We start from the raw sequence: 24,972 nt of genomic DNA, 5'->3' as shown, positions 1-24,972 counted from the left end.
CGGCCTCGAGACAGGTGGAGACCCACTCGAAGCCTCACTGCTCCCAGCGCGACTTGGTCTCTCAGCAGCCATTACCTCTACTCCTGACGTCGATGCCTCCCTTGCTGTCGATGGTACCGAAGTTGATGCTGACGTCAAAGGACCAGACTAAGCCCCAAAAAGTTTCTCTTGCTGGGCTTCTCGAGCCACATACGAAAACACAGACTACAAGCAGCTGGGCTGTAGTCAGGCCCAAGGCACTGGATACACCAGGAACGGGTATCTGTACCCGAGATGGTCCGGTTGTACCGAGTACAACATTTGAAGCCACTGGGTGTCTTCAATGGCATGGAAGAAAAACCGGCCTCGATGAAATTAAAAAGTCGCGATTGTGCAAAAAAAAGAAAGGGCACAAAAAGGGAAAACGGACGCGTCGAAAAAGAAAAAAAAACTTTGGTAAGTGTGAAAAAAAAAATTAAGGATAAATAAAAGGGATCCAAAGATTAAAAAAAAATAAAACAACAACAAAAAAAAGAAAACCCTACGCGTAAATGCAAAAAACAGTTTAAAAAAAGAGAAGACTCTTTCCTGGGCCAAACAAGGAGCACAGAAATATATCTGTGGCACCTCGTCGCGGAGAAAAGAAAACTGAAGTAAGTGCTCATGCGGCAGGCAAAAAGTCAGTCCAAGTATGCATAGTGCGCACTGCACATGAGCCAGAAAACTCCAGTGAAACTTTTTTGTTTTTTTGCTGTGCCACAACGCCGGTTCCTGGGCTGATGTGGACTTCAACCCACGTGTGGGAATAAGCAGCCTGCTTGTCCTCGGAGAATCATTTCTACAGCGCTACTAGATGTACGCAGCGTTGCATTCTAAACATGTATGAGACAGTCCCTGCTTGACAAAGTTTACAATCTAATCAAGACAAACAGGACAAATAAGGTATTAAGGAATTTCTTATGGTCGGAATGATTAAAACAGACAATGGGTACTGAAGAAGTGAATAGGAGTTAGCGGGCTTTTATTTCTGACACTTGGACACATGGTGGTACATGCTAGTGTAAGGTTCTGAGAAGTTCTGAGAGAAGAGGACATCGCTCTGGTAAGTGACCATTATTTTGCTTTGTGCTTTGGGAACTTGGTGTTTAAAGGAGGAATTGTAGGACAGTGATAGGCAGAATAAAAATATATAAAAAGCAAACTTTATTAACTAATCTCCATACTCTTTCCCCCCTAGTTTTAAAACTTGAACTTTGGACCACAGCAAGCACTGCAAGGACCCACCTTAACCGAGATGGAAACAGGCTGCTGGCGCTAACTTTTAAAAAGGAGATAGAGCAGCTTTTCAACTAGAATTTGGGGGGGGGGGCGCTGACAGTCACCAAGGAGTGCATGGTTCGGTGTGGAGTATCCTTGAAGGATTCCGAGCAGGGACCGTCCTTAATTGTTAATTTGTACAGCGCTGCGTAACCCTAGTAGCGCTCTAGAAATGTTAAGTAGTAGTAGTAGTACTACTGAAACAGGAAATCTAGAGAATCCCAGTAGAGAGGTTTCAACAATGCTGAATGCCAATACGTTAGTGTTTAACTTTCAAAAAGGAGCCTATGATAAAATGAGAAGAACGGTGAAACGAAAACTTAGAGGAGCAGCTGCGAGGGTTAAAAAGTTACATCAGACCAAATATATTCTGTGTGTTAAAAAAGGAGGGAGGAAGACCAAACGACAGCCAGCATGGTTAAAAAGTGAGGTGAAGGAAGTTATTAGAGCTAAAAGAAAGCCCTTCAGAAAATGGAAGAAGGAACAGACTGAAAATAATAAGAAACAACATAAGAAATGTCAAGTCAAATGCAAAGTGCTGATAAGGAAGACAAAGAGGGACTTTGAAAAAAAGATTGCATTGGAGACAAAAACACATAGTAAAAAATTTTTTTTAGGTATATTAAAAGCAAGAAGACAGCAAAAGAATCGGTTGGACCGCTAGATGACCGAGGGGTAAAAGGGGTGATCAGGGAAGACAAAGCCACAGCTTAGAGATCTATTACATTTGTACCCCGCGCTTTCCCACACATGGCAGGCTCAATGCGGCTTACATAGTAACAATATAAAGAATTACAAAGTCGTAAGAAAAATATACAGTTTATAGTAATCGCAAAATTAATGGGGTTAACGGATAAGTAAATTGAGCATAGGAGGGATTGGGTGCAGAAGGAAATGAGCGTTGGGAGGTAGGCGTAGGAAGATGGGAGAGGAATGGATATGTGGTAGCAAAAAGGATAATGAGAAACAAATGGGTCCTTTCACCATGAGTCACAGAACGCAGCTTGAAAACAAACATCCTCCTTTGTGAGGGGTGTCAACCTTTTTTCCACTTGAACAAGCATGAAGTCCATCAGCACCAAAAACCTCTGCTGCATATTCTCTCTGAAAATCTTCAGCCTTTGAAACATTGTGACTAATGAACCTTCAAGCATGAAGTCAGGCATGGGAAACGTGAGTTTATGGTTCCTCAATGCAGAAGCTCTTTTAATATTGTATTTTGGAAGCCACCGCATTGAAAAAAAAAAAAAAAAAGTACACACCTTCCTTTGAATATTAGGGATATAAGGGCAATTTTCAGGATACTAATTACGATGCCAAATTAAATGTCATCACAGGCTAAATTGACTCAACAAACGTCTTACAGAAACCACCATATATATATATATAGCGAATGCTACATACCTGTAGAAGGTATTCTCCGAGGACAGCAGGCTGATTGTTCTCACTGATGGGTGACATCCACGGCAGCCCCTCCAATCGGAAACTTCACTAGCAAAGTCCTTTGCTAGCCCTCGCGCGCCCGCGCGCACCGCGCATGCGCGGCCGTCTTCCCGCCCGAAACCGGCTCGAGCCGGCCAGTCCAGTATGTAGCAAGACAATACACTTCAAGGGAAGACACAACTCCAAAGGGGAGGCGGGCGGGTTTGTGAGAACAATCAGCCTGCTGTCCTCGGAGAATACCTTCTACAGGTATGTAGCATTCGCTTTCTCCGAGGACAAGCAGGCTGCTTGTTCTCACTGATGGGGTATCCCTAGCCCCCAGGCTCACTCAAAACAACAACCATGGTCAATTGGACCTCGCAACGGCGAGGACATAACTGAGATTGACCTAAAAAATTTACCAACTAACTGAGAGTGCAGCCTGGAACAGAACAAACAGGGCCCTCGGGGGGTGGAGTTGGATCCTAAAGCCCAAACAGGTTCTGAAGAACTGACTGCCCGAACCGACTGTCGCGTCGGGTATCCTGCTGCAGGCAGTAATGAGATGTGAATGTGTGGACAGATGACCACGTCGCAGCTTTGCAAATTTCTTCAATGGAGGCTGACTTCAAGTGGGCTACCGACGCAGCCATGGCTCTGACATTATGAGCCGTGACATGACCCTCAAGAGCCAGCCCCGCCTGGGCGTAAGTGAAGGAAATGCAATCTGCTAGCCAATTGGATATGGTGCGTTTCCCTACAGCCACTCCCCTCCTATTGGGGTCAAAAGAAACAAACAATTGGGCGGACTGTCTGGTGGGCTGTGTCCGCTCCAGGTAGAAGGCCAATGCTCTCTTGCAGTCCAATGTGTGCAGCTGACGTTCAGCAGGGCAGGAATGAGGACGGGGAAAGAATGTTGGCAAGACAATTGACTGGTTCAGATGGAACTCCGACACGACCTTTGGCAGAAACTTAGGGTGAGTGCGGAGGACTACTCTGTTGTGATGAAATTTGGTGTAAGGGGCCTGGGCTACCAGGGCCTGAAGCTCGCTGACTCTACGAGCCGAAGTAACTGCCACCAAGAAAATGACCTTCCAGGTCAAGTACTTCGGATGGCAGGAATTCAGTGGCTCAAAAGGAGGTTTCATCAGCTGGGTGAGAACGACATTGAGATCCCATGACACTGTAGGAGGCTTGACAGGGGGCTTTGACAAAAGCAAACCTCTCATGAAGCGAACAACTAAAGGCTGTCCTGAGATCGGCTTACCTTCCACTTGGTAATGGTATGCACTGATTGCACTAAGGTGAACCCTTACGGAGTTGGTCTTGAGACCAGACTCAGACAAGTGCAGAAGGTATTCAAGCAGGGTCTGTGTAGGACAAGAGCGAGGATCTAGGGCCTTGCTGTCACACCAGACGGCAAACCTCCTCCAATGAAAGAAGTAACTTCTCTTAGTGGAGTCTTTCCTGGAAGCAAGCAAGATGCGGGAGACACCCTCTGGCAGACCCAAAGAGGCAAAGTCTACGCCCTCAACATCCAGGCCGTGAGAGCCAGGGACTGGAGGTTGGGATGCAGAAGAGCCCCGTCGTCCTGCGTGATGAGGGTCGGAAAACACTCCAATCTCCACGGTTCTTCGGAGGATAACTCCAGAAGAAGAGGGAACCAGATCTGACGCGGCCAAAAGGGAGCAATCAGAATCATGGTGCCTCGGTCTTGCTTGAGTTTCAACAAAGTCTTCCCCACCAGAGGTATGGGAGGATAAGCATACAGCAGACCTTCCCCCCAATCCAGGAGGAAGGCATCCGACGCCAGTCTGCCGTGGGCCTGAAGCCTGGAACAGAACTGAGGGACCTTGTGGTTCACTTGAGATGCGAAGAGATCCACCAGGGGGGTGCCCCACGCCTGGAAGATCTGTCGCACCACACGGGAATTGAGCGACCACTCGTGAGGTTGCATAATCCTGCTCAACCTGTCGGCCAGACTGTTGTTTACGCCTGCCAGATATGTGGCTTGGAGCACCATGCCCTGACGGCGAGCCCAGAGCCACATGCTGACGGCTTCCTGACACAGGGGGCGAGATCCGGTGCCCCCCTGCTTGTTGACATAGTACATGGCAACCTGATTGTCTGTCTGAATTTGGATAATTTGGTGGGACAGCCGATCTCTGAAAGCCTTCAGAGCGTTCCAGATCGCTCGCAACTCCAGAAGATTGATCTGTAGATCGCGTTCTTGGAAGGACCAACTTCCCTGGGTGTGAAGCCCATCGACATGAGCTCCCCATCCCAGGAGAGACGCATCCGTGGTCAGCACCTTTTGTGGCTGAGGAATTTGGAAGGGACGTCCCAGAGTCAAATTGGAGCAAATCGTCCACCAAAACAGGGATTCGAGAAAACTCGTGGACAGGTGGATCACGTCCTCTAGACCCCCAGCGGCCTGATACCACTGGGAGGCTAGGGTCCATTGAGCAGATCTCATGTGAAGGCGGGCCATGGGAGTCACATGAACTGTGGAGGCCATGTGGCCCAGCAATCTCAACATCTGCCGAGCTGTGATCTGCTGGGACGCTCGCACCCGCGAGACGAGGGACAACAAGTTGTTGGCTCTCGTCTCTGGGAGATAGGCGCGAGCCGTCCGAGAATCCAGCAGGGCTCCGATGAATTCGAGTTTCTGCACTGGGAGAAGATGGGACTTTGGGTAATTTATCACAAACCCCAGTAGCTCCAGGAGGCGAATAGTCATCTGCATGGACTGCAGGGCTCCTGCCTCGGATGTGTTCTTCACCAGCCAATCGTCGAGATATGGGAACACGTGCACCCCCAGCCTGCGAAGCGCCGCTGCTACCACAGCTAGGCACTTTGTGAACACCCTGGGCGCGGAGGCGAGCCCAAAGGGTAGCACACAGTACTGGAAGTGGCGTGTGCCCAGCTGAAATCGCAGATACTGTCTGTGAGCTGGCAGTATCGGGATGTGTGTGTAGGCATCCTTCAAGTCCAGAGAGCATAGCCAATCGCTTTGCTGAATCATGGGGAGAAGGGTGCCCAGGGAAAGCATCCTGAACTTTTCTTTTACGAGATATTTGTTCAGGGCCCTTAGGTCTAGGATGGGACGCATCCCCCCTGTTTTCTTTTCCACAAGGAAGTACCTGGAATAGAATCCCAGCCCTTCTTGCCCGGATGGCACGGGCTCGACCGCATTGGCGCTGAGAAGGGCGGAGAGTTCCTCTGCAAGTACCTGCTTGTGCTGGAAGCTGTAGGACTGAGCTCCCGGAGGACAATTTGGAGGTTTTGAGGCCAAATTGAGGGTGTATCCTTGCCGGACTATTTGGAGAACCCACTGATCGGAGGTTATGAGAGGCCACCTTTGGTGAAAAGCTTTCAACCTCCCTCCGACAGGCAGGTCGCCCGGCACTGACACTTGGATGTCGGCTATGCTCTGCTGGAGCCAGTCAAAAGCTCGCCCCTTGCTTTTGCTGGGGAGCCGCGGGGCCTTGCTGAGTCGCACGCTGCTGACGAGAGCGAGCGCGCTGGGGCTTAGCCTGGGCCGCAGGCTGTCGGGAAGGAGGATTGTACCTACGCTTGCCAGAAGTATAGGGAACAGTCTTCCTTCCCCCGAAAAATCGTCTACCTGTAGAGGTAGAAGCTGAAGGCTGCCGGCGGGCGAACTTGTCGAATGCGGTGTCCCGCTGGTGGAGAGACTCTACCACCTGTTCGACTTTTTCGCCAAAAATGTTATCCGCACGGCAAGGCGAGTCCGCAATCCGCTGCTGGATTCTATTCTCCAGGTCGGCGGCACGCAGCCATGAGAGCCTGCGCATCACCACACCTTGAGCAGCGGCCCTGGACGCAACATCAAAAGTGTCATAAACTCCTCTGGCCAGGAATTTTCTGCACGCCTTCAGCTGCCTGACCACCTCCTGAAAAGGCTTGGCTTGCTCAGGGGGAAGAGCATCAACCAAGCCCGCCAACTGCCGCACATTGTTCCGCATGTGTATGCTCGTGTAGAGCTGGTAGGACTGGATCTTGGACACGAGCATAGAGGAATGGTAGGCCTTCCTCCCAAAGGAGTCTAAGGTTCTAGCGTCCTTGCCCGGGGGCGCCGAAGCATGTTCCCTAGAACTCTTAGCCTTCTTTAGGGCCAAATCCACAACTCCAGAGTCATGAGGCAACTGAGTGCGCATCAGCTCTGGGTCCCCATGGATCCGGTACTGGGACTCGATCTTCTTGGGAATGTGGGGATTAGTTAATGGCTTGGTCCAGTTCGCAAGCAATGTCTTCTTCAGGACATGGTGCAAGGGAACAGTGGACGCTTCCTTAGGTGGAGAAGGATAGTCCAGGAGCTCAAACATTTCAGCCCTGGGCTCGTCCTCCACAACCACCGGGAAGGGGATGGCCGTAGACATCTCCCGGACAAAGGAAGCGAAAGACAGACTCTCGGGAGGAGAAAGCTGTCTCTCAGGAGAGGGAGTGGGATCAGACGGAAGACCCTCAGACTCCTCGTCAGAGAAATATCTGGGATCTTCCTCTTCCTCCCACGAGGCCTCACCCTCGGTGTCAGACACGAGTTCCCGGACCTGTGTCTGCAACCTCGCCCTGCTCGACTCCGTGGAACCCCGTCCACGATGGGGGCGTCGAGAGGTAGACTCCCTTGCCCGCATCGGCGAAGCTCCCTCCGCCGACGTGGTCGGGGAGCCTTCCTGGGAGGTGGCCGCGGTCGGCACCGCACGCGGTACCGACGTCGGGGACCTCAACCTGGGCGATGGGCCAGCCGGCGCCACGCTCGACGGTACCGGAGGCGCAAGCACCGCCGGTACCGGAGGGGTAGGGCGCAACAGCTCTCCCAGAATCTCTGGGAGAACGGCCCGGAGGCTCTCGTTTAGAGTGGCTGCAGAGAAAGGCTGAGAGGTCGATGCAGGCGTCGACGTCAGTACCTGTTCCGGGCGTGGAGGCTGTTCCGGGCTGTCCAGAGCGGAGCGCATCGACACCTCTTGAACAGAGGGTGAGCGGTCCTCTCGGTGCCGATGCCTGCTGGGTGCCGAATCCCTCGGCGACCCAGAGCTCTCGGTGCCGACACGGGGAGGAGACCGGTGTCGATGCTTCTTCGATTTCTTCCGAAGCATGTCACCGGAGCTCCCCGGCACCGACGAGGAGGACGTCGAATCCATCCGTCGCTTCCTCGGGGCCGAGACTGAAGAAGGTCGATCTCGGGGGGGCTGTACCGCAGGAGCCCTCAGGGTAGGCGGAGACCCACCCGAGGGCTCACCGCCACCAGCAGGGGAATGGACAGCCCTCACCTGCACTCCACCCGATGCACCACCGTTCGACGACATCAGCAGACGAGGTCCTGGTACCACCGACGTCGATGCAGCTATCCGATGTCTCGGCGCCGATGCAGAGGCCCGATGCCTCGATGCACTCGATGCAGGGGCGGCCGAGGAAGATGGTCTGGACGCTGACGACGTCGATGCACTCGAAGATCCCGGTGCCGATGCCGACGAAGAGCCCGAGAACAACACGTTCCACTGGGCTAGTCTCGCTACCTGAGTCCGCCTTTGAAGCAGGGAACACAGACTGCAGTTCTGAGGGCGGTGCTCGGCCCCCAGACACTGAAGACACGACGAGTGTCGATCAGTGAGCGAGATAACCCGGGCGCACTGGGTGCACTTCTTGAAGCCGCTGGAAGGCTTCGATGTCATGGGCGGAAAAATCACGCCGGCGAAATCAAAAGCCGAAATGGCGAAATTTGAAGCACCAAAATTTAGAGGGAGAAAAATCTCGACCGAGGCCAAAAAGAGGCCTACCCCGACGACGAAAGAAAACTTACCGGGGCAAAAAGCTGGAAGTACGGGGAGGATTTACACGAAACCCGGCGGGGGGTTTCCGGAGCACTTCCCGACTAAGAGAAAACTTTCCCGAAGGAAAAAAACACGCTCAAAATAAATTGGACGCGCGAGGTCGACTTTCCAGGGCTCGACACGGCGAAAACACGACCGTACCGAGTGCGGACAAAAGAAGACTGGCCGGCTCGAGCCGGTTTCGGGCGGGAAGACGGCCGCGCATGCGCGGTGCGCGCGGGCGCACGAGGGCTAGCAAAGGACTTTGCTAGTGAAGTTTCCGATTGGAGGGGCTGCCGTGGACGTCACCCATCAGTGAGAACAAGCAGCCTGCTTGTCCTCGGAGAAATATATATATATATATATATATATATATATATATATATATATATATATATATATATACACACACTCAGAAGATCTTTTTTCTTTTGCTCACACTCTATGGACTTTGGATGTTATAAATACCTTAGAGCAGAAGCCTTTCAAGTCTTCACGTGCTATGATTACATAGTGCTTTGTTTATACCAGTAATTGATTCATAAATATCTCAGATTTTAAATATTGTGTGTTCTGTATTCTTACCAAGACTCTCAAGCTCATCAATGCCTTGGATAATGCGCTCACATTCTTCATCTCGGCAGCGTTTTCCCCACTCACCCTCTTGAGGTTTGTACAACAGATTTTCTAGCTCCTCAGGAGTCACTGGAATGCCAGCTCCTAGCTCTGCTGGCTGATCAACTACAAGTTTAATCAAAACAAAACAAAAAAAGGAATGGAGAGTAGAAACATATTTTAAAGATTAATAAAATCATTTAGTGTTAACCAACCCTTTTAGGATGTTATAGCAAGTTATTTAATAATCCCCTAGAGAAAATAAAATGGAAAAACAAACCTTAAGGTGAATCAAACAATGCTCCAACATATAAAATTTATGGAAACTTTTCTACCCAAACTTTATACCAAACAAGAAAAACATTTTAAAATCAGCAGAGAAAATGCCTTTATCCAGTGGGATATTTATTCAAGGTACATGCACCCTGTCAGACCCGGCTCCCTGCCCCCTAACCGTGCCTTAAAATCATCTCTACTCCAGTCTTTGTCTTGGCAGCGGCACTCATAGGCTGCCTTCAGCCTGCACTGGGACTCTCTCTCTAAACTGTCCTGTCCCTTCTGACTCAACTTTCTGTTTTGTGAAGGGTGGGACAGTCAGAGAGAAAGTCCAAGTGCAGGCTGAAGGCAGCCTATGAGTGTCGCTGCCATTGTTCAGGCAAAAACTAGAGTTGAAGGTGATTTTAAGGTATAGGCAGGGAGGGGGGGGGGGGGGGGCGCCCTCCTGTTAAAAGTTCCTGGTTATGCCACTGCCTTTATCCAAAAACCCAAAGCTTTTCCCTGCTACATCTCCACAATTCTTCTGTTTCTGCCACTCCTTTTCCTTTACCTCAATCACCTGCTTCTCCTTCCAGTGTGCAGAGAAATGGGTCCTTTCACCATGAGTCACAGAATGCAGCTTGAAAACAAACATCCTCCTTTGTGAGGGGTGTCAACCTTTTTTCCACTTGAACAAGCATGAAGTCCACCAGCACCAAAAACCTCTGCTGCATATTCTCTCTGAGAATCTTCAGCCTTTGAAACATTGTGACTAATGAACCTTCAAGCATGAAGTCAGGCATGGGAAACGTGAGTTTATGGTTCCTCAATGCAGAAGCTCTTTTAAGCTAAGTTCAATATATGTTATTTTATTAACTGATTGAAAAGGCAGGCGATTAAGCTGGCTTTACAAGGGAGCAATTGAACTCCAAAGTGAAAAGTGTTTACTGTGAATACTGGAACAGGGCGGTAAAAAAGAATTTATTCTTTGTCAACCCAGCCAATAAACAGCCAAAGGAATGCTTATTAGAATTATTTAATTGAGCACATGTAAATACATTTAGCATACAACACATTGAACACAAATACAGAAGTAGTATGCCACTTGAGCAGCCAGTCATTATAATAGTGAAAAAAAGACACTGTTGCATGGTAGATGGAATATGAACTATATTACTCTGAGGCTTCTTCCTATTCTTTCAATATATTTTGGCGCTTACTGGGGAAATTTGACTTATTTGGATTCAACATCCCGTATATTCTGGTTCTTGTAGTATTGTCTGAAAGGATATAGACCGAGAAGAGGAAATATGAGAATTTTCAAAAGAAGTTGCCCAATTGTGTAAAATTTTCCAGATTGAAAAGTACCCTCCAAGTAGTGACTAAAAGTATGTGCATAGGTTTCAGGGCATAGATGCATGAAAGAGAGATAAGATAGGGGGAAGGCAAAGTACACAGGTGACAGATCTCTTCCCATCGGTTTTGCCACTTGGCTCTTCTTCTCCTAGGTTTGCCTCTAATGAAAGTTGTGATCAGAATTGGTGCACTATAACTGAGGCTCTAACAGAGGGGGTTCATAGAGTGTAAGAGAGACAGATTTCAAATGAGCAAGACCTGACATTTCCGCTGCCATTCCCTGTAATCTTGGGCAAGTAATTTAATTCTCCATTGACTGTAAGCCCTCTGGGGACAGGAAAATACATGAAGGGCAATTATATACCTTGGTGCCTAATGTTAGGCACCAAATGCACATGTATGCTAGAGAATAAGAGAACTTACAAGCGTCAAAGGTACCAATAACTGGCAGTTATGTGCATAAGCACTAGGCACCATTCTATAACATACATGCTAAAATTGCTTAAAGTACAACTGTGAGAGGGTATTCACTTGAGTGGACCATGGGTAGGCTATGGGCGTGTCACCATGCAACACGTTCAAATTTCAGAATAATATCAGTTGCAGGTGAAGAATGGCACACTTAGACGTACCAAATTACACCAGACATCAACCTGTTCTACGTGGACATGCCCTTATTTTAGCATGCCAAAGCAGCTATGTGCTAATATTCCATAATATACAATATGAAAAAACTATACCAAATCGTGAATAAACTCCTAGATACAAACTTGGTCACTACAACGAATACAGACATCCCACCTGCAGATAAACTCGCCCAAGTATTTTAATGAAAAAATCATAAACCTACGCAACACGCTATCTCAACACAATACTGACCTTAATGAGCTGGACCCAACCTCTGGTGAATACCCGGCTGACCGAATCTCGTTGAACTTTGCCCTCTTGACCGCCGAGTCAGTTACCCAGGCGATCAGGAAGTTTTCCAACTTGCACTGCAAACTAGATACCTGTCCCAGCTATCTACTGAAATCCGCCCCTGATCGCTTCATAACAGACCTCACGTCCCACCTAAATTACATGCTCCAACAAGGTCTCTTCCCCGAGGAAAATGGCAATATTCTACTCATCCGAATATCAAAAGACACCAAGAAAAAAAACAAATGAAATCACTAACTACCGACCAGTAGCGTCCATTCCGTTGGTAGTCAAACTGATGGAAAGCATGGTAACCAAACAATTTACAGATTATATAAGCAAATTCTCAATATTACACGAATCACAATCAGGATTTCGCCCCCTCCTTAGCACCGAAACAGTACTACTCACTCTCCTAGCCAAATTCAAACAAGAAATAGCAAAAGGCAAAAACATCCTCCTCCTCCAATTCGACATGTCAAGAACGTTCGACATGGTAAACCACAATATATTCAATAAGACTACTAAACAAGTTCTGGATTAGTGGAAACATACTCAGCTAGATCAAGGGTTTCCTAACCACAAGAACATATCAAGTAAAGTAAAACAAACATATCATCACCGTGGAAAGCAGACTGTGGAGTACCAAAAGGATCACCACTATCACCAACCCTCTTCAACTTAATGATGACCCCACTAGCCAAGTCCCTAGCCAACCAAGGACTTAACCCTTTCATCTACGCAGACGATTTCTTAATATACATTCCTTATAAAACCAAACTGACAGAAATCACCAACGAAATCAAGCTAAGCTTGAACATCATGAACTCATGGGCAAATGCATTTCAACTAAAACTCAATAAAGAAAAAAACACATTGTCTTATCCTCTCATCCCAGCACAGCACGGACAACCCCACAAGTATCGACACCCCAGATTACACCCTCCCTATCTCAGACAGCCTGAAAATCTTCGGCGTTATAATGGACTATAACCTAACACTGGAGAGCCAAGTAAAATCCACTACAAAGAAAATGTTCCACTCAATGTGGAAACTCAAATGCGTGAAACAATTCTTCCTGAGGGAAACAGTTCGCAACCTGATACAATCAATGGTAATAAGCCACCTAGATTACTGCAATGGAATCTATGCAGGATGCAAAGAACAAACCTTAAAGAAACTTCAGACCACTCAAAACACGGCAGCTAGGCTTATATTTGGAAAAACACAAAACCCCTCCGTAAAAAATTACACTGGCTCCCTATCAAAGAACGCATTGCCTTCAAAATCTGCACCATGGTTCACAAAATTATCTACTGCAAAGTGCCTGGATACATGACAGACTTAATCGACTTACCAACCAGAAACGCATCTGATTCAACACGAACATATCTAAATCTACACTACCCAAGCTGTAAAGGACTTAAATACAAATCTACCTGTGCATCCAGCTTTTCCAACATAAGCACACAACTGTGGAACGCGCTACCAAAAGCCTTGAAAATGACGTACAACCACCTAAACTTCCGGAAATCACTAAAAACCAACCTGGCATACCCTCCCGATCCAACCTAAATGCCTGACCTCGGCATTTAGAAAACTAAAGCACGCAATGAACAAAACTCTACTCTTCTGCTCTAGGATCCTTATTGTGCCTCTGCCATATAAACTTCATCTTACCACAACATCACATTGTATTTGTTCACACCGGAACCTGTAAACGCCTTTCCGGTACTATGTAAGCCAGATTGAGCCTGCAAATAGGTGGGAAAATGTGGGATACAAATGTAACAAATAAATAAATAAAGGCTAGAAATGCTAACAAAGTTGGAAAGCAAAGCAAGCAGTAAGCGCATCTTTCTCTAGCCCTGACTCTCTCTGTCACTGTACTGATCCCTCTAGAAAGCAAACTCTTTCTCTCCAAGACCAATAAGAAACCCTCCCAAGCTTGGAAAGAGCACATAGTTTTCTCTTATTGTAAAAGATGTATGCATACTGTCTCTCTGGCAGATTCTTTCTTTTTTTGACTACTTATAAACTTCTGCAATTTTTTGCACAATTACTGGAGCAAACTATGTGATTCCCTATCTTCCTCTCTCAGAAAGCCTCAGAGAAAATGGGTGTCTGCCTTGATGCAAGGCTACATCTTACAGCTAACTGACACTGTACCTGTTATTTGTATAAGTCAGGAAGGGATAGGCTTGTTTGGCTGTGGGATGGAGTACATAGGAAATTGCTGGCCCCCTTTAAGCATACTTCCTCACAGCACCACATTAAGAGGTCTAGCTCTAGAGTGCTCAGTAGAGAGGGTGTTGTCCAGTCAGGGTAGATAAAACCCTGAAGAGACAAACCAGGGAGGACCAGGAAAGGGGCAGTCCTCCATTGTGTGCTTTCACAAACTCTATGCAACGTATCAGAAGGTTGGCTAAAGAAGGAAAGCAAAGTTACGCACCTGTAGCAGGTGTTCTCCAAGGACAGCTGGATACATATCCCCATCGATGGATGACATCATCAATAAAAGCCCCAGTACTGAGACATTCCCCACAACAGCTTTCCAGAAGCTACTGCGCCTGTGTGTCTTCTAGCTCCTTCTCGTATGGGACCAAGGCAATCTAATACTAATTACCATATTAATGAACTGTACCAGGCTTAAAACATACAGACTGCAAACTACAGTTTGATCTACATGTTAAAAGACATTCTATGATGTGCATTGTGCATTAAATCCATCCTTATTTGCTTCATTGTTTTCCAACACTACTCCATGAACTGTCATTAAAAGCGACTTTCCTACCTGGAACAAGACACCATTTCTATAACTAGTGAACTTTCAAAGAAAAGATATTTTACTTTCATGAACATTCACTTTCTGCATTTATATTACATTACTTGTTGCAGGGATCTGTACTGGGACTGGTGCTATTTAACATTTATAAGTGATCTGGAAATCAGAACAAGTAAGGTGATTAAATTTGCAGATAACACAAAACTATTCAAGAGTTGTTAAAATACATGCGGATTGTGAAAAATTGCAGGAAGACCTTAGGAAACTGAAAGAAAGGGAACCAAATGGCAGATGAAATTTAATGTGGACAAATGCAAAGTGATGCACACTGGGAAAAATAATCTAAATCATAGTTACTTGAAGGTAGGGTCCACCTTAGGAGTCAGCACTCAAGAAAAAGATCTAGGTGTCATTGAAGACAAGCTGAAATCTTCTGCCCAGTGTGCAGTAGCCAAAAAGGCAAACAGGATGTTAGGAATTATTAGGAAAGGAATGGAAAATAAGATGAAGAATATTATAATGCCGCTGTATTGCTCCATGGTGTGACCTCACCCTGAGTATGGCGAAGATACTTACCTTTAGCAGGTATTCTCAGAGGACAGCAGGCTGAATATTCTCACAAGTGGGTCGACATCTGTGTCGGCCCGGGAACCGGCATTTTGCCATAGCATAATTTTTTAAAGTTTGCTAGAGCCTTCTGGTGCGCGTGCATTGCGCATGCACGGACTGACTTCCTGCCCGCTGCGCGAGCGTGCACCTCAGTTAAGTCTAAAAGCATTAAAAAAATAACTCCAAGGGGAGGTTGGAGGGATTGTGAGAATATTCAGCCTGTTGTCCTCGGAGAATACCTGCTACAGGTAAGTATCTTCGCTTTCTCAGAGGACAAGCAGGCTGTAATATACTCACAAGTGGGGTATCCCTAGAATCCAGGCTCACCCAAACAATAAACATTGGTCAAGTAGGCCTCGGACATAACGAAGATTGATCTGAAACACAATAAAATAGGCCTAGGCGGGTGGAGTTGGAGGAGTAGCCTAGTGGTTAGTGCAGTGGACTTTGATCCTGGGGAACTGATTTTGATTCCCACTGCAGCTCTTTGTGACTCTGGGCAAGTCACTTAACCCTCCATTGCCCCTGGTACAAAATAAGTAACTGAATATATGTAAATTGCTTTGAATGTAGTTGCAAAAACCTCAGAAAGGCGGTATATCAAGTCCCATTTTCCTTTCCCTAAACCCCAAACAGATTCTGCAGCACCAACTGCCCAAACCGACTGTCGCATCGGGTATCCTGTTGAAGACAGTAATGTGAAGTGAAATGTGTGGACTGAAGACCACGTTGCAGCCTTACAAATATCTTCAATGGAGGCTGACTTTAAGTGAGCCACCGACACAGCCATAGCTCTAACATTATTTATTTATTTGCTTGTTTGTTGCATTTGTATCCCACATTTTCCCACCTTTTTGCAGGCTCAATGTGGTTTACATTGTTCCATCATGGCAATCGCTATTCCAGAGTGAAAGATGTAAGTGGTATTACACAGAGAACATGAATAACAAAATAAAATTAAGCAAACAGGTATAAAGAGATCATATTCGGAATAATAGATAAAGTGGTAATGCGTTAAAGTTCATATGAAGGATTGTTGCGGTATGCCTTGTTGAAGAGGCAGGTTTTCATTGATTTCCGAAAGTTGGTTAGGTCACGCTGGTTTTTCACGTCAAGTGGTAATGCATTCCATAGCTGCGTGCCTATGTAGGAAAAGCTGGATGCATGTGTTCATTTGTATTTTAGTCCTTTGCAGCTGGGGAAATGGAGATTTCGGAATGTGCGTGCTGATCTTTTAGTATATGAGCCGTGACATGGCCCTCCAGTCAGCCCAGCTTGGGCATAAGTGAAGGAAATGCAATCTGTAGCCAACTGGAGATTGTGCGTTTTCTGATGGCGACTTCCCTCCTGTTGGGATCAAAGGAAACAAACTGGGCGGTCTGTCTGAAGGGCTTCGTCTGCTCCACGTAAAAGGCCAATGCTCTCTTGAAGTCCAAGGTGGGCATGAGGATGAGGAAAAAATATTGGCAAGACAAACGACTGGTTCAGATGGAACTAGGACACCACCTTCGGCAGGAACTTAGGGTGCGTGCGGAGGACTACTCTGTTGTGATGAAACTTAGAATAAGGTGCAACCACTACTAAGGCCTGAAACTCACTGACCCTACGAGCTGAAGTAACAGCCACCAAGAAAATGACCTTCCAGGTCAAGTACTTCACATGGCAGGAATTCAGTGGCTCAAAAGGAGCTTTCATCAGCTGCGTGAGAACGACATTGAGATCCCATGACACTGGCGGAGGTTTGACAGGGGGCTTTGACAAAAGCAAACCTCTCATGAAGCGAACAACTAAAGGCTGTCCAGAGAAAGGCTTACCCTCTACACGCCGAAGATAAGCACTAATTGCAATGAGGTGAACCCTTACTGAGTTAGTCTTGAGACCAGACTCTGACAAGTGTAGAAGGTATTCAAACAGGGTCTGTGTAGGACAAGAGAGAGGATCTAGGACCTTGCTGTCACACCAGACGGCAAACCTCCTCCACTTGAAAGAGTAACACCTTTTCGTGGAATCTTTCCTAGAAGGAAGCAAAACCTGGGAGACACTCTCTGAAAGTCCCAAGGGGGCAAATTCTAAACTCTCAATGTCCAGGCCGTGAGAGCCAGAGACTGGAGGTTGGGATGAAGAAGCAACCCCTCGTTCTAAGTGATGAGGGTCGAAAAACACTCCAATCTCCACGGATCTTCGGAGGATGGAAGGAGAGGGAACCAAATCTATTACGGCCAGTAGGGTGCAATCAGGATCATGGTTCTGCTGAGTTGCTTGAGTTTCAGCAAAGTCTTCCCTACTAGAAGTATGGGAGGATACGCATACAGAAGGCCTGTTCCCCAATGTAGGAGTAAAGGCATCTGACGTTAGCCTGTCTTGGGCCTGAAGCCTGGAACAGAACTGAGGGACCTTGTGATTGATCTGAGTGGCAAAAAGACCCACTGAGGGGGTGTCCCACACTCAGAAGATCTTGCGGACTACATCCATGTTCAGCAACCACTCATGAGGTTACATTACCGTGCTCAGCCTGTCGGCCAGATTGTTTACGCCTGCCAGATAAGGGCTTGGAGAAACATGCCCTGACAGCGTGCCAAAGCCACATCTGGATAGCTTCCTGACACAGAGGGCGAGATCCAGTGTCCTCCTGTTTGTTGGTGTAGTACATGGCAACCTGATTGTCCATTTGAATCAAGATGATTTGGTTGGACAGCCGATCTCTGAAAGTCTTTAGAGCGTTCCAGATCGCTAGTAATTCCAAGAGGTTGATCTGAAGACCTGTTTCCAGGAAGGATCAGGCTCCTTGAGTGTGAAGCCCATCTGTCACGTTTGTGACCGTTTCCTTGTCTGTGCTCACCTCGCCCTCTGGTGGCCAGACCTGGTGGCTGCAATGGACTATCTGTTTACTGTCACCCGTTCCAGACTTCAGCCCAGTTCAGTCCAGATCTTCGGGGCTGCCAGAATTGCTTTCCTTGTTTGTACCTGAACAGCACCCGTAGTTGCCTTGTGATTGCTGCAGCTCAGCTTTAGCAGCTTTATTAATCACCTAGAAACTTCTGTGCTTGCATCATCTAAGGTCCCTGGTATGTGGGTGTGCTCTGTGCACTTCTGCCTAGTCCAGTTTTATTCTGAGTTCTTGCCTGGTTCTTGTTTGTTTGTGTGTAGTTACTTTGGTTTTATTGTTTAGTTCCTAGTCTTGTTTCTGGTCTGCATTTCCTTGTTTTGTGTCTGTGTTCTTTATTAGTGGCTGCTTGGCACTTTTAGTCCTGACTCCCTCCTGTCTGTGTTTCTGTCTTAGTGGCTGCCTGACAGCTTGTAGTCTTGACTGTTGTGTGTTTCCTGCTGGTATCCAGTTCCTGCCCAGTCCGGTAAGTCCTGCCGGCCGCCTGCACCCAGGGGCTCAACTCCTGGGGAAGGGTGGTCAAGTGCAGGTGAAGCCTTGTTCCAGTCCAAGTGTTCTTGTCCAGTGTGTTCCTGCTTTGCTTATTCCTGTCTGCAGTCCCTGCTTTGTGTGTGTGTTAGCCCAGTACTGGTTTTGCCTGCCACTGCTGCTCCTTGGCAGGGCTCACAAACCTAGTTGCTGCTTTGAGACCTGACACCATCTACATGACCTCCCCACTCTAGGAGGGATGCATCAGTCGTCAGCACTTTTTGTAGCTGAGTAATTTGGAATGGTCGTCCCATGATCAAATTGGATCGGACTGTCCACCACTGAAGCAAGTTTCAGTGGACAGTTCGATCAGATTCCCTACAGCTTGACACCACTGAGCTGATCTCATATGTAAACATGAAATAGGTGTTACATGAACTGTGGAGGCCATGTGCCCCAAAAGTCTCAACATCTGCCAAGCTGTAACTTGCTGAGACGCTCGAACTGTGGACACTAGGGACAGGTGGCTGTCTGCCCTCGTCTTGGGGAGATAAGCTCAAGCTGTCTTCGTGTCCAGCAGTGCTCCAATGAACTCCAATTTTTGAACAGGAATGAGATGGCACTTGATAATTTATTTCGAACCCCAGTAGCTCTAGCACCTGAATAGTCATTTGCATGGACTCCTGAGCACCGTCCTCCGAGGTCCTCTTTACCAGCCAATCGTCAAGATAAGGAAACATATGCACTCCTAGTCTGCGTAACGACGCTGTGACTACCGATAGACACTTTGTAAACACTCTGTTATGATTCTGCTGGATAGGCAGGGGAAGGTTTGGAACTCACTCCTGATTGGCTTGTCAGGGGCTGAGCCAGCAGACGGCAGTAGCCTGATCTATTTAAGCCTGCCTTTCCACTGAAATCATTGCTTTGGCATTTGATTGCTCTGATTGCTTTCTGAAGCCAGTCTGCTCTTGGTCGCTTGTGTGCACGTTGGAGTTTAGTCTCTCTCCTTGTGCTTGATTTCTGTGTGTGTACTGGGTTCTCCCAGCATGAGCCTGATTGCCTCACTCCCCACACCTGGTTTGCTTTCTCCTAACGTAGTGCTGTCTGGGGTAAGCCTGTGCCTTGAGTCGTTTTAGTTTAACTTTCTCTCCCTCAGTGTTCCCTTTGTTGTGCTGAGCTTCTGCTCTGCCCCCTGTGGTTCTACCTCCCCCTGCCCTTGTAGTTTGCTTGTTTGTTTTAGTTCTCTTTGTTTGCTGTAGCTGTGTCCTGTGTACGGGGAGTACGTTCCTTTTCTGGTTTGTGTGTGCAAAGGCAGCTTCCTTTATCTTTGCTGAGTGCTCTGCCCTGTTTTTTCCCTTTAGCAGTTCTCTTTTTCCCTTGGGGGTTGTGGGTCCAGCTTTGTATATTCCTTAGGTAGTTCTCCCTTTCCCTTTGTTTGCAGTATGTTCAGCCTAGTGTGTATTCCTTAGGTAGCTCTCCCTTTCCCTTTTGTATGCTGTTTAGTCAGCCCAGTGTATTCCCTTGGGGGGGGGGGGGGGGGACTCCCTGTATTATTGTACGCTGTAGGTACAGCCTAGTTCCCTTGTGTGCTGAATGGTTCAACCCAGAGTGTATTCCTATAATTGATTTCCTTTTTCCTTGAATGCTGTGTAGTATAAGCCTAGAGTGTTTCCTTCTGGGGCTTCCTGTATTCTTGTTTGCCTGTGGCACAGCCTTGTCCTCCTTTAGAGACTTCTGCCTCTCACTCTTCCCTTTGTGACTCTACCCTGCACTGTGTGCACTGCTTGTGGCCCAGTTCCTGTGGAACCCTTGTTATTCTTTCTCCCATCCCAGAGTGTGACTCTGTTCCTGGTCGGCCGTGAGGCCCGCCTGAATGCTCTATCTTCCCCTTTCTGGTGGTGCCTGTTGGCTGTTGTGAGTGTGCGAGGTTTGGTGGCTAGGGTAGTGCGTAGGGTCCGTTTGGTCCAGCCCAGGCCTTGGCCTAAATCCTATACTAGGCCTCGGCCTGGGCTCAAGGGCTCACGCCCAGAATAACACACTCTGGGTGCAGACGCCAGGCCAAAGGGCAGTACACGGTACTGAAAGTGCTGTGTTCCCAGCCAAAAATGAAGGTACTTCCTGTGAGCTGGAAATATTGAGATGTTTGTGCAAGCATCCTTTAAGTCCAGAGAGCACAGCCAATCTTTTTTCTGAATCATGGGAAGAAGGGTTCCCAGGGAAACCATCCTGAACTTTTCTCGGACTAGGAATTTGTTCAGGGCCCTTAGGTCTAGAATGGGACGCATCCCCCTGTTTTCTTTTGCACAAGGAAGCACCTGGAATAGAATCTCAGCCCTTCTTCTCCTGGTGGAAAGGGTTCGACCACATGGGCCTTTAGAAGGGCAGAGAGTTCCTCTGCATGTACCTGCTTGTGCTGGGAGCTGCAAGGATAACCTCCAATTAGGTAATTTGGCAGTTTGGATTCCAGATTGAGGGTGTATCCTAACTGGACTAGTTGACGAACCCACCGGTCGGAGGTTACCAGATGCCACCTTTGGTGAAAAAAACATTAACCTCCCTCCAACCGGTAAGCCATCTGGTATGGACACTTTTACTGAGGCTATGCTTAACTGAAGCCAGTCACAAGCTCGTCCCTTGCTTTTGCTGGGGAGCAGCAGGGGCATTAGGCGCATACTGTTGACGAGAACGAGTGCGCTGGGGCTGAGCCTGACTAGGCTGTCGAGAAGCCGGAGTGTACCTATGTCTATCATAGGAATAGGGAGCACTCCGTTTCCCACCAAAAACCTACTAGTTGAGGAGGTTGTAGCAGAAGGTGCCCGGCGGGAGAAAAGAATCTATAACATCATTATGCTTTTTGATCTTGTCAAAAAGATCATCTACTTTTTCACCAAAAAGATTATCCCCCAGGCAAGGTACATCTGCCATCCTGCTGCTGATCCAGATCAGAGACACGCAGCCATGAGAGTCTGCACATCACTATACCCTGAGCAGCGATTCTAGATGCCACATCAAAAGAGTCGTAAGCGCAGATGGCCAGGAATTTACAACACACCTTCTGCTGCCTGACCACCTGGTGAAAACGCTCAGGCTGCTCCGGAGGGAGGGCATCAACCAAGGAAGACAGCTGCCTCACCGAATTCTGCAAGTGAATGCTCAAGAATAGCTGGTATGATTGGATTTGGGCAGCGAGCGTAGCGGCCTGATACGTCTTCCTCCCAAAAGAATCCAAGGTCCTAGCTTCTCTGCCTGGGGCCGCAGAGGCATAGTCCCTAGTACTCTTGGCTCTTTTGAAGGCAGAGTCCACCACCATGGAATTGTGGGTAACTGAGAGCTCATCAATCCAGGTTCACCGTGGATCAAATACTGGGAATCAGCTTTCTTCGGGATCACGGGGCCAGAGGGAACGACCAGTTTCACATAAGGACTTCCTTGAGTACCTTATGCAAAGGAACAGTCACAGCCTCCTTAGGTGGAGTGAGGGATAATCCAGGACCTCGCGAATCTCAGCCCTGGGCTCATCCTCCACCTCCATAGGGAATGGAATAGTCGTAGCCATTTGCCGGACAAAAGATGTAAAAGACAGACTCAGGAGGAGACAGTCTCCTTTCAGGTGGAGGGGAAGGTTCAGAGGGAATCCCATACAACTCCTCGGAAGAAAAGTATCTGGGATCTTCTTCTGACTCCCACGAACACTCCTCTTCAGTACCGGAAAGTACCTCCCCCTAAGGGAACTCCGAGACTGAGCCGAAGTTTCCTCCACCAACGTCAATGGGGATTCGACCTGGGTGGCAAGTGGCACTGAGGACGAGGACCTCACTGCAGGTGAAGGGCCAGATGCCACTGCAGCAGATGGCACGGAAGGTGCTAGCACCCCCGACTCCGAAGCAGACTGGCGCAGTTCTTCCAGACGTTCTGGAAGCAAGGCCCCGGATGTGCTCGAGAGCCGCCATCGGAGAAGACTGCGAGATCGGTGGATCAGCCAATGACAGAATCTGCTGAGGCTCAGGTGCAGGTACCAGGCTGCTAAGAGACCAATGCATCAGTACCTCCTGTATAGAGGGGGGGGAGGGAGTGATCCTCTCGGCGCTGACGATTCTTATGTGCGAAGTCCTTCGACGCCCTGGAGCTCCTGGCACCGTGGGCATTGGGCTTCTCGAGTTACTTGGGTCCGCTTCTTCATACGAAGACACAAAGCACAAGAAGCTAGGCTGTGGTCGGTTCCAAGGCACTGGATACACCAGGAGTAAGATGGTCCGGTTGCACAGAGTATGTTTGATGAACACAAAAAGATGCAAAAAAATGCTACAAAAACAGAAGACACTTTCCTGGGCCAAAACAAGGAGCACATGAGGAACCTGATGCACCTCATCGTGGAAAAAGAGAAACTGAGGTGCGGGCAGGAAGGCGGTACACGCTGCACGCGAGCCAGAAGGATCTAACAAACTTTTTAAAGTTTTTGCTATGGCAAAATGCCGGTTCCCGGGCTGATGTGGACGTCGACCCACTTGTGAGTATATTACAGCCTGCTTGTCCTCAGAGAATGCGTACAACTGTGGTCACTATCTCAAAAAAGATGTGGAGGCACATTTTCAAAGTCCAAAGGTACATAATAACCTATGGAACTTTAAGCGCTTTGCAAATTAGCCCCATAGCGCGTTACAAAGGTTCAAAGAGCAACTAAAATAATTAAGGGGCTGGGACTCCTCTCATACGAGGAAAGGCTAAGAACAATAGAGCTCTTCGGCTTGGATAAGAAAAGGCTGAGGGGGAATATTATCAGAGCCACAGAGACGGGCCGTAGCCCCCCCCCCCCCCCCTTTCAGGCCACATTTCCACCCCCTTACCTTTCTGGGTCTGCTCCTTCCTCGATCTGTCACTCTCCAGCTCCTGTGTGCCGGGACCTGGGTTATCACATTAACACAATCACCTGGGTCCCGACACAGGAGCAGGAGAGACACAAACCACAGACCGAGGGAGCAGAACCTTCTGGCACCGGGCCCAGGGAATATTCCTCCCCCCCTCCTTGGATAGTATAGAGGTCTACAAAATCCTGAGTGGTGTAAAATGGGTAAACGTGAACTGATTTTTTTTACTCTTTCAAAAAGTGTAAAGACTAAAGGACACTCAAGAAAGTTACATGGTACTACTTTTAAAATGAATAGGAAGAAATATTTATCAATCATTGCCAGAAGATGTGGTTACAGCAGTTAGGATATCTGGGTTAAAAAAAAGGTTTGAAAAGTTCCTAAAGGAAAAGTCCTAAGTCTGCTATTGAGATACACATGGGAAAGCCACTGCTTGCCCTGGGATCGGTAGACTGAATCTTGCTACCAATTGGGTACTTGAGACCTGGATTGGCCACTGTTGGAAACAGAATACTGGGCTAGATGGACCATTGGTCTAACCCAGTATGGCTAATTCTTATGTTCTTATGCAGTGGACATGATGTTCTGAACTTATCTAACATATGCACAGTAAAAAAACATTAGCTAACATGTGAGGTGAACCTTGGCATCTCCCACCTTAAAAGAAGGGGGACTGTAGGGGGGGGGGGGGGGTAAAGCCCCATACCACACTATAACCAGTGAATCACATACCTAAACTTAAGAAACCTGTGGTGCTGGCTTATGAGTTCAACTGTAAACCTTACACCGTGAGGGACAAGGTCTTCCAGCACCAGGAGCACTTTAAGTACTGGGAGTTTTCTGGGGCAGCTCAGAAAAAATAGCCAAGACCATATGCAATCTTGCCAAAATTCAACCCCGATAAGCGGCAACAAAAGAAAGGAAACAAAAATGCTGAAAAACCTATCTGACCCTATGTGAGCACTTACACAAATGGAAAAAAAAATAGATGGTCAGAAAAATTGCATGAGAACAGATGCAATCTGACGGAAGACTGTAAAGAGGCGACATCTCTGCTCCATGGAAAGAAGGTGACTTGGCTTGGTCCTGCACGACAGTGTATGGGGGGGGGGGGGGGGGGGGGAGAGGGAGAGGCAGGAAGACATGCACGTAAACATGCTTCCAAAAGCTTCTGGAAAACAATGTTGAGGAGCTTCTCCACACAGACTCCATTAGTCGACTTGTGACATCACCCATCAGTGTAGATATGGCATGATGCTCCAGGAGAAAAGATGTTCCTTGGATAATGGGAGGGTCCTGATCTTTTATGTTTCAATCTTTTTATTAGTGGTAGCAAAAACCGATGCTGAACAGTACTAAAAGCTATACAAGCATACAGCTGGAGGGTTTTTTTTTCACAATTGCAATTCTTGCATCCCAAAAGAGCACAATTTTGGGAAAGTCTTAACTGTGCACTTGAATTCTTCAGTTAAACCACGTCTGTGACATCTCCAATGCTATGAGATCTGATATTTTATAACCAGTCTAGAGCCAGGCCCGGTTTTAATACTGAATTTAATCTAGCACACAATGATTGTGGGGCCTAGTAAAAGCCTTGTGAAAATTGTAACTGACTTGCAAGAGGCTTTATTTTCAAAGATAACATACCTGTCAACAGGTTTTAGC

General features: G+C 47.7%; 1 protein-coding gene across 2 annotated transcripts in view; it reads right to left on the bottom strand.

Annotated features, from left to right (window-relative positions):
- BRWD1 (bromodomain and WD repeat domain containing 1) overlaps positions 1-24,972 on the bottom strand; it is a 523,732-nt gene that overhangs the window by 169,657 nt on the left and 329,103 nt on the right. For both annotated transcript variants that reach the window (XM_030203838.1, XM_030203839.1), the window contains exon 30: positions 9,135-9,290. In XM_030203838.1, the coding sequence (XP_030059698.1) occupies positions 9,135-9,290 (156 nt within the window). The remainder of the gene's footprint in view (positions 1-9,134; positions 9,291-24,972) is intronic.

Source organism: Microcaecilia unicolor, chromosome 5 (genome assembly GCF_901765095.1).
Source record: "Microcaecilia unicolor chromosome 5, aMicUni1.1, whole genome shotgun sequence".
Lineage (NCBI taxonomy): Eukaryota > Metazoa > Chordata > Amphibia > Gymnophiona > Siphonopidae > Microcaecilia > Microcaecilia unicolor.
The sequence above is the reverse complement of the archived record's forward strand: the minus strand, read 5'-3'. Positions and strand labels throughout refer to the sequence as shown.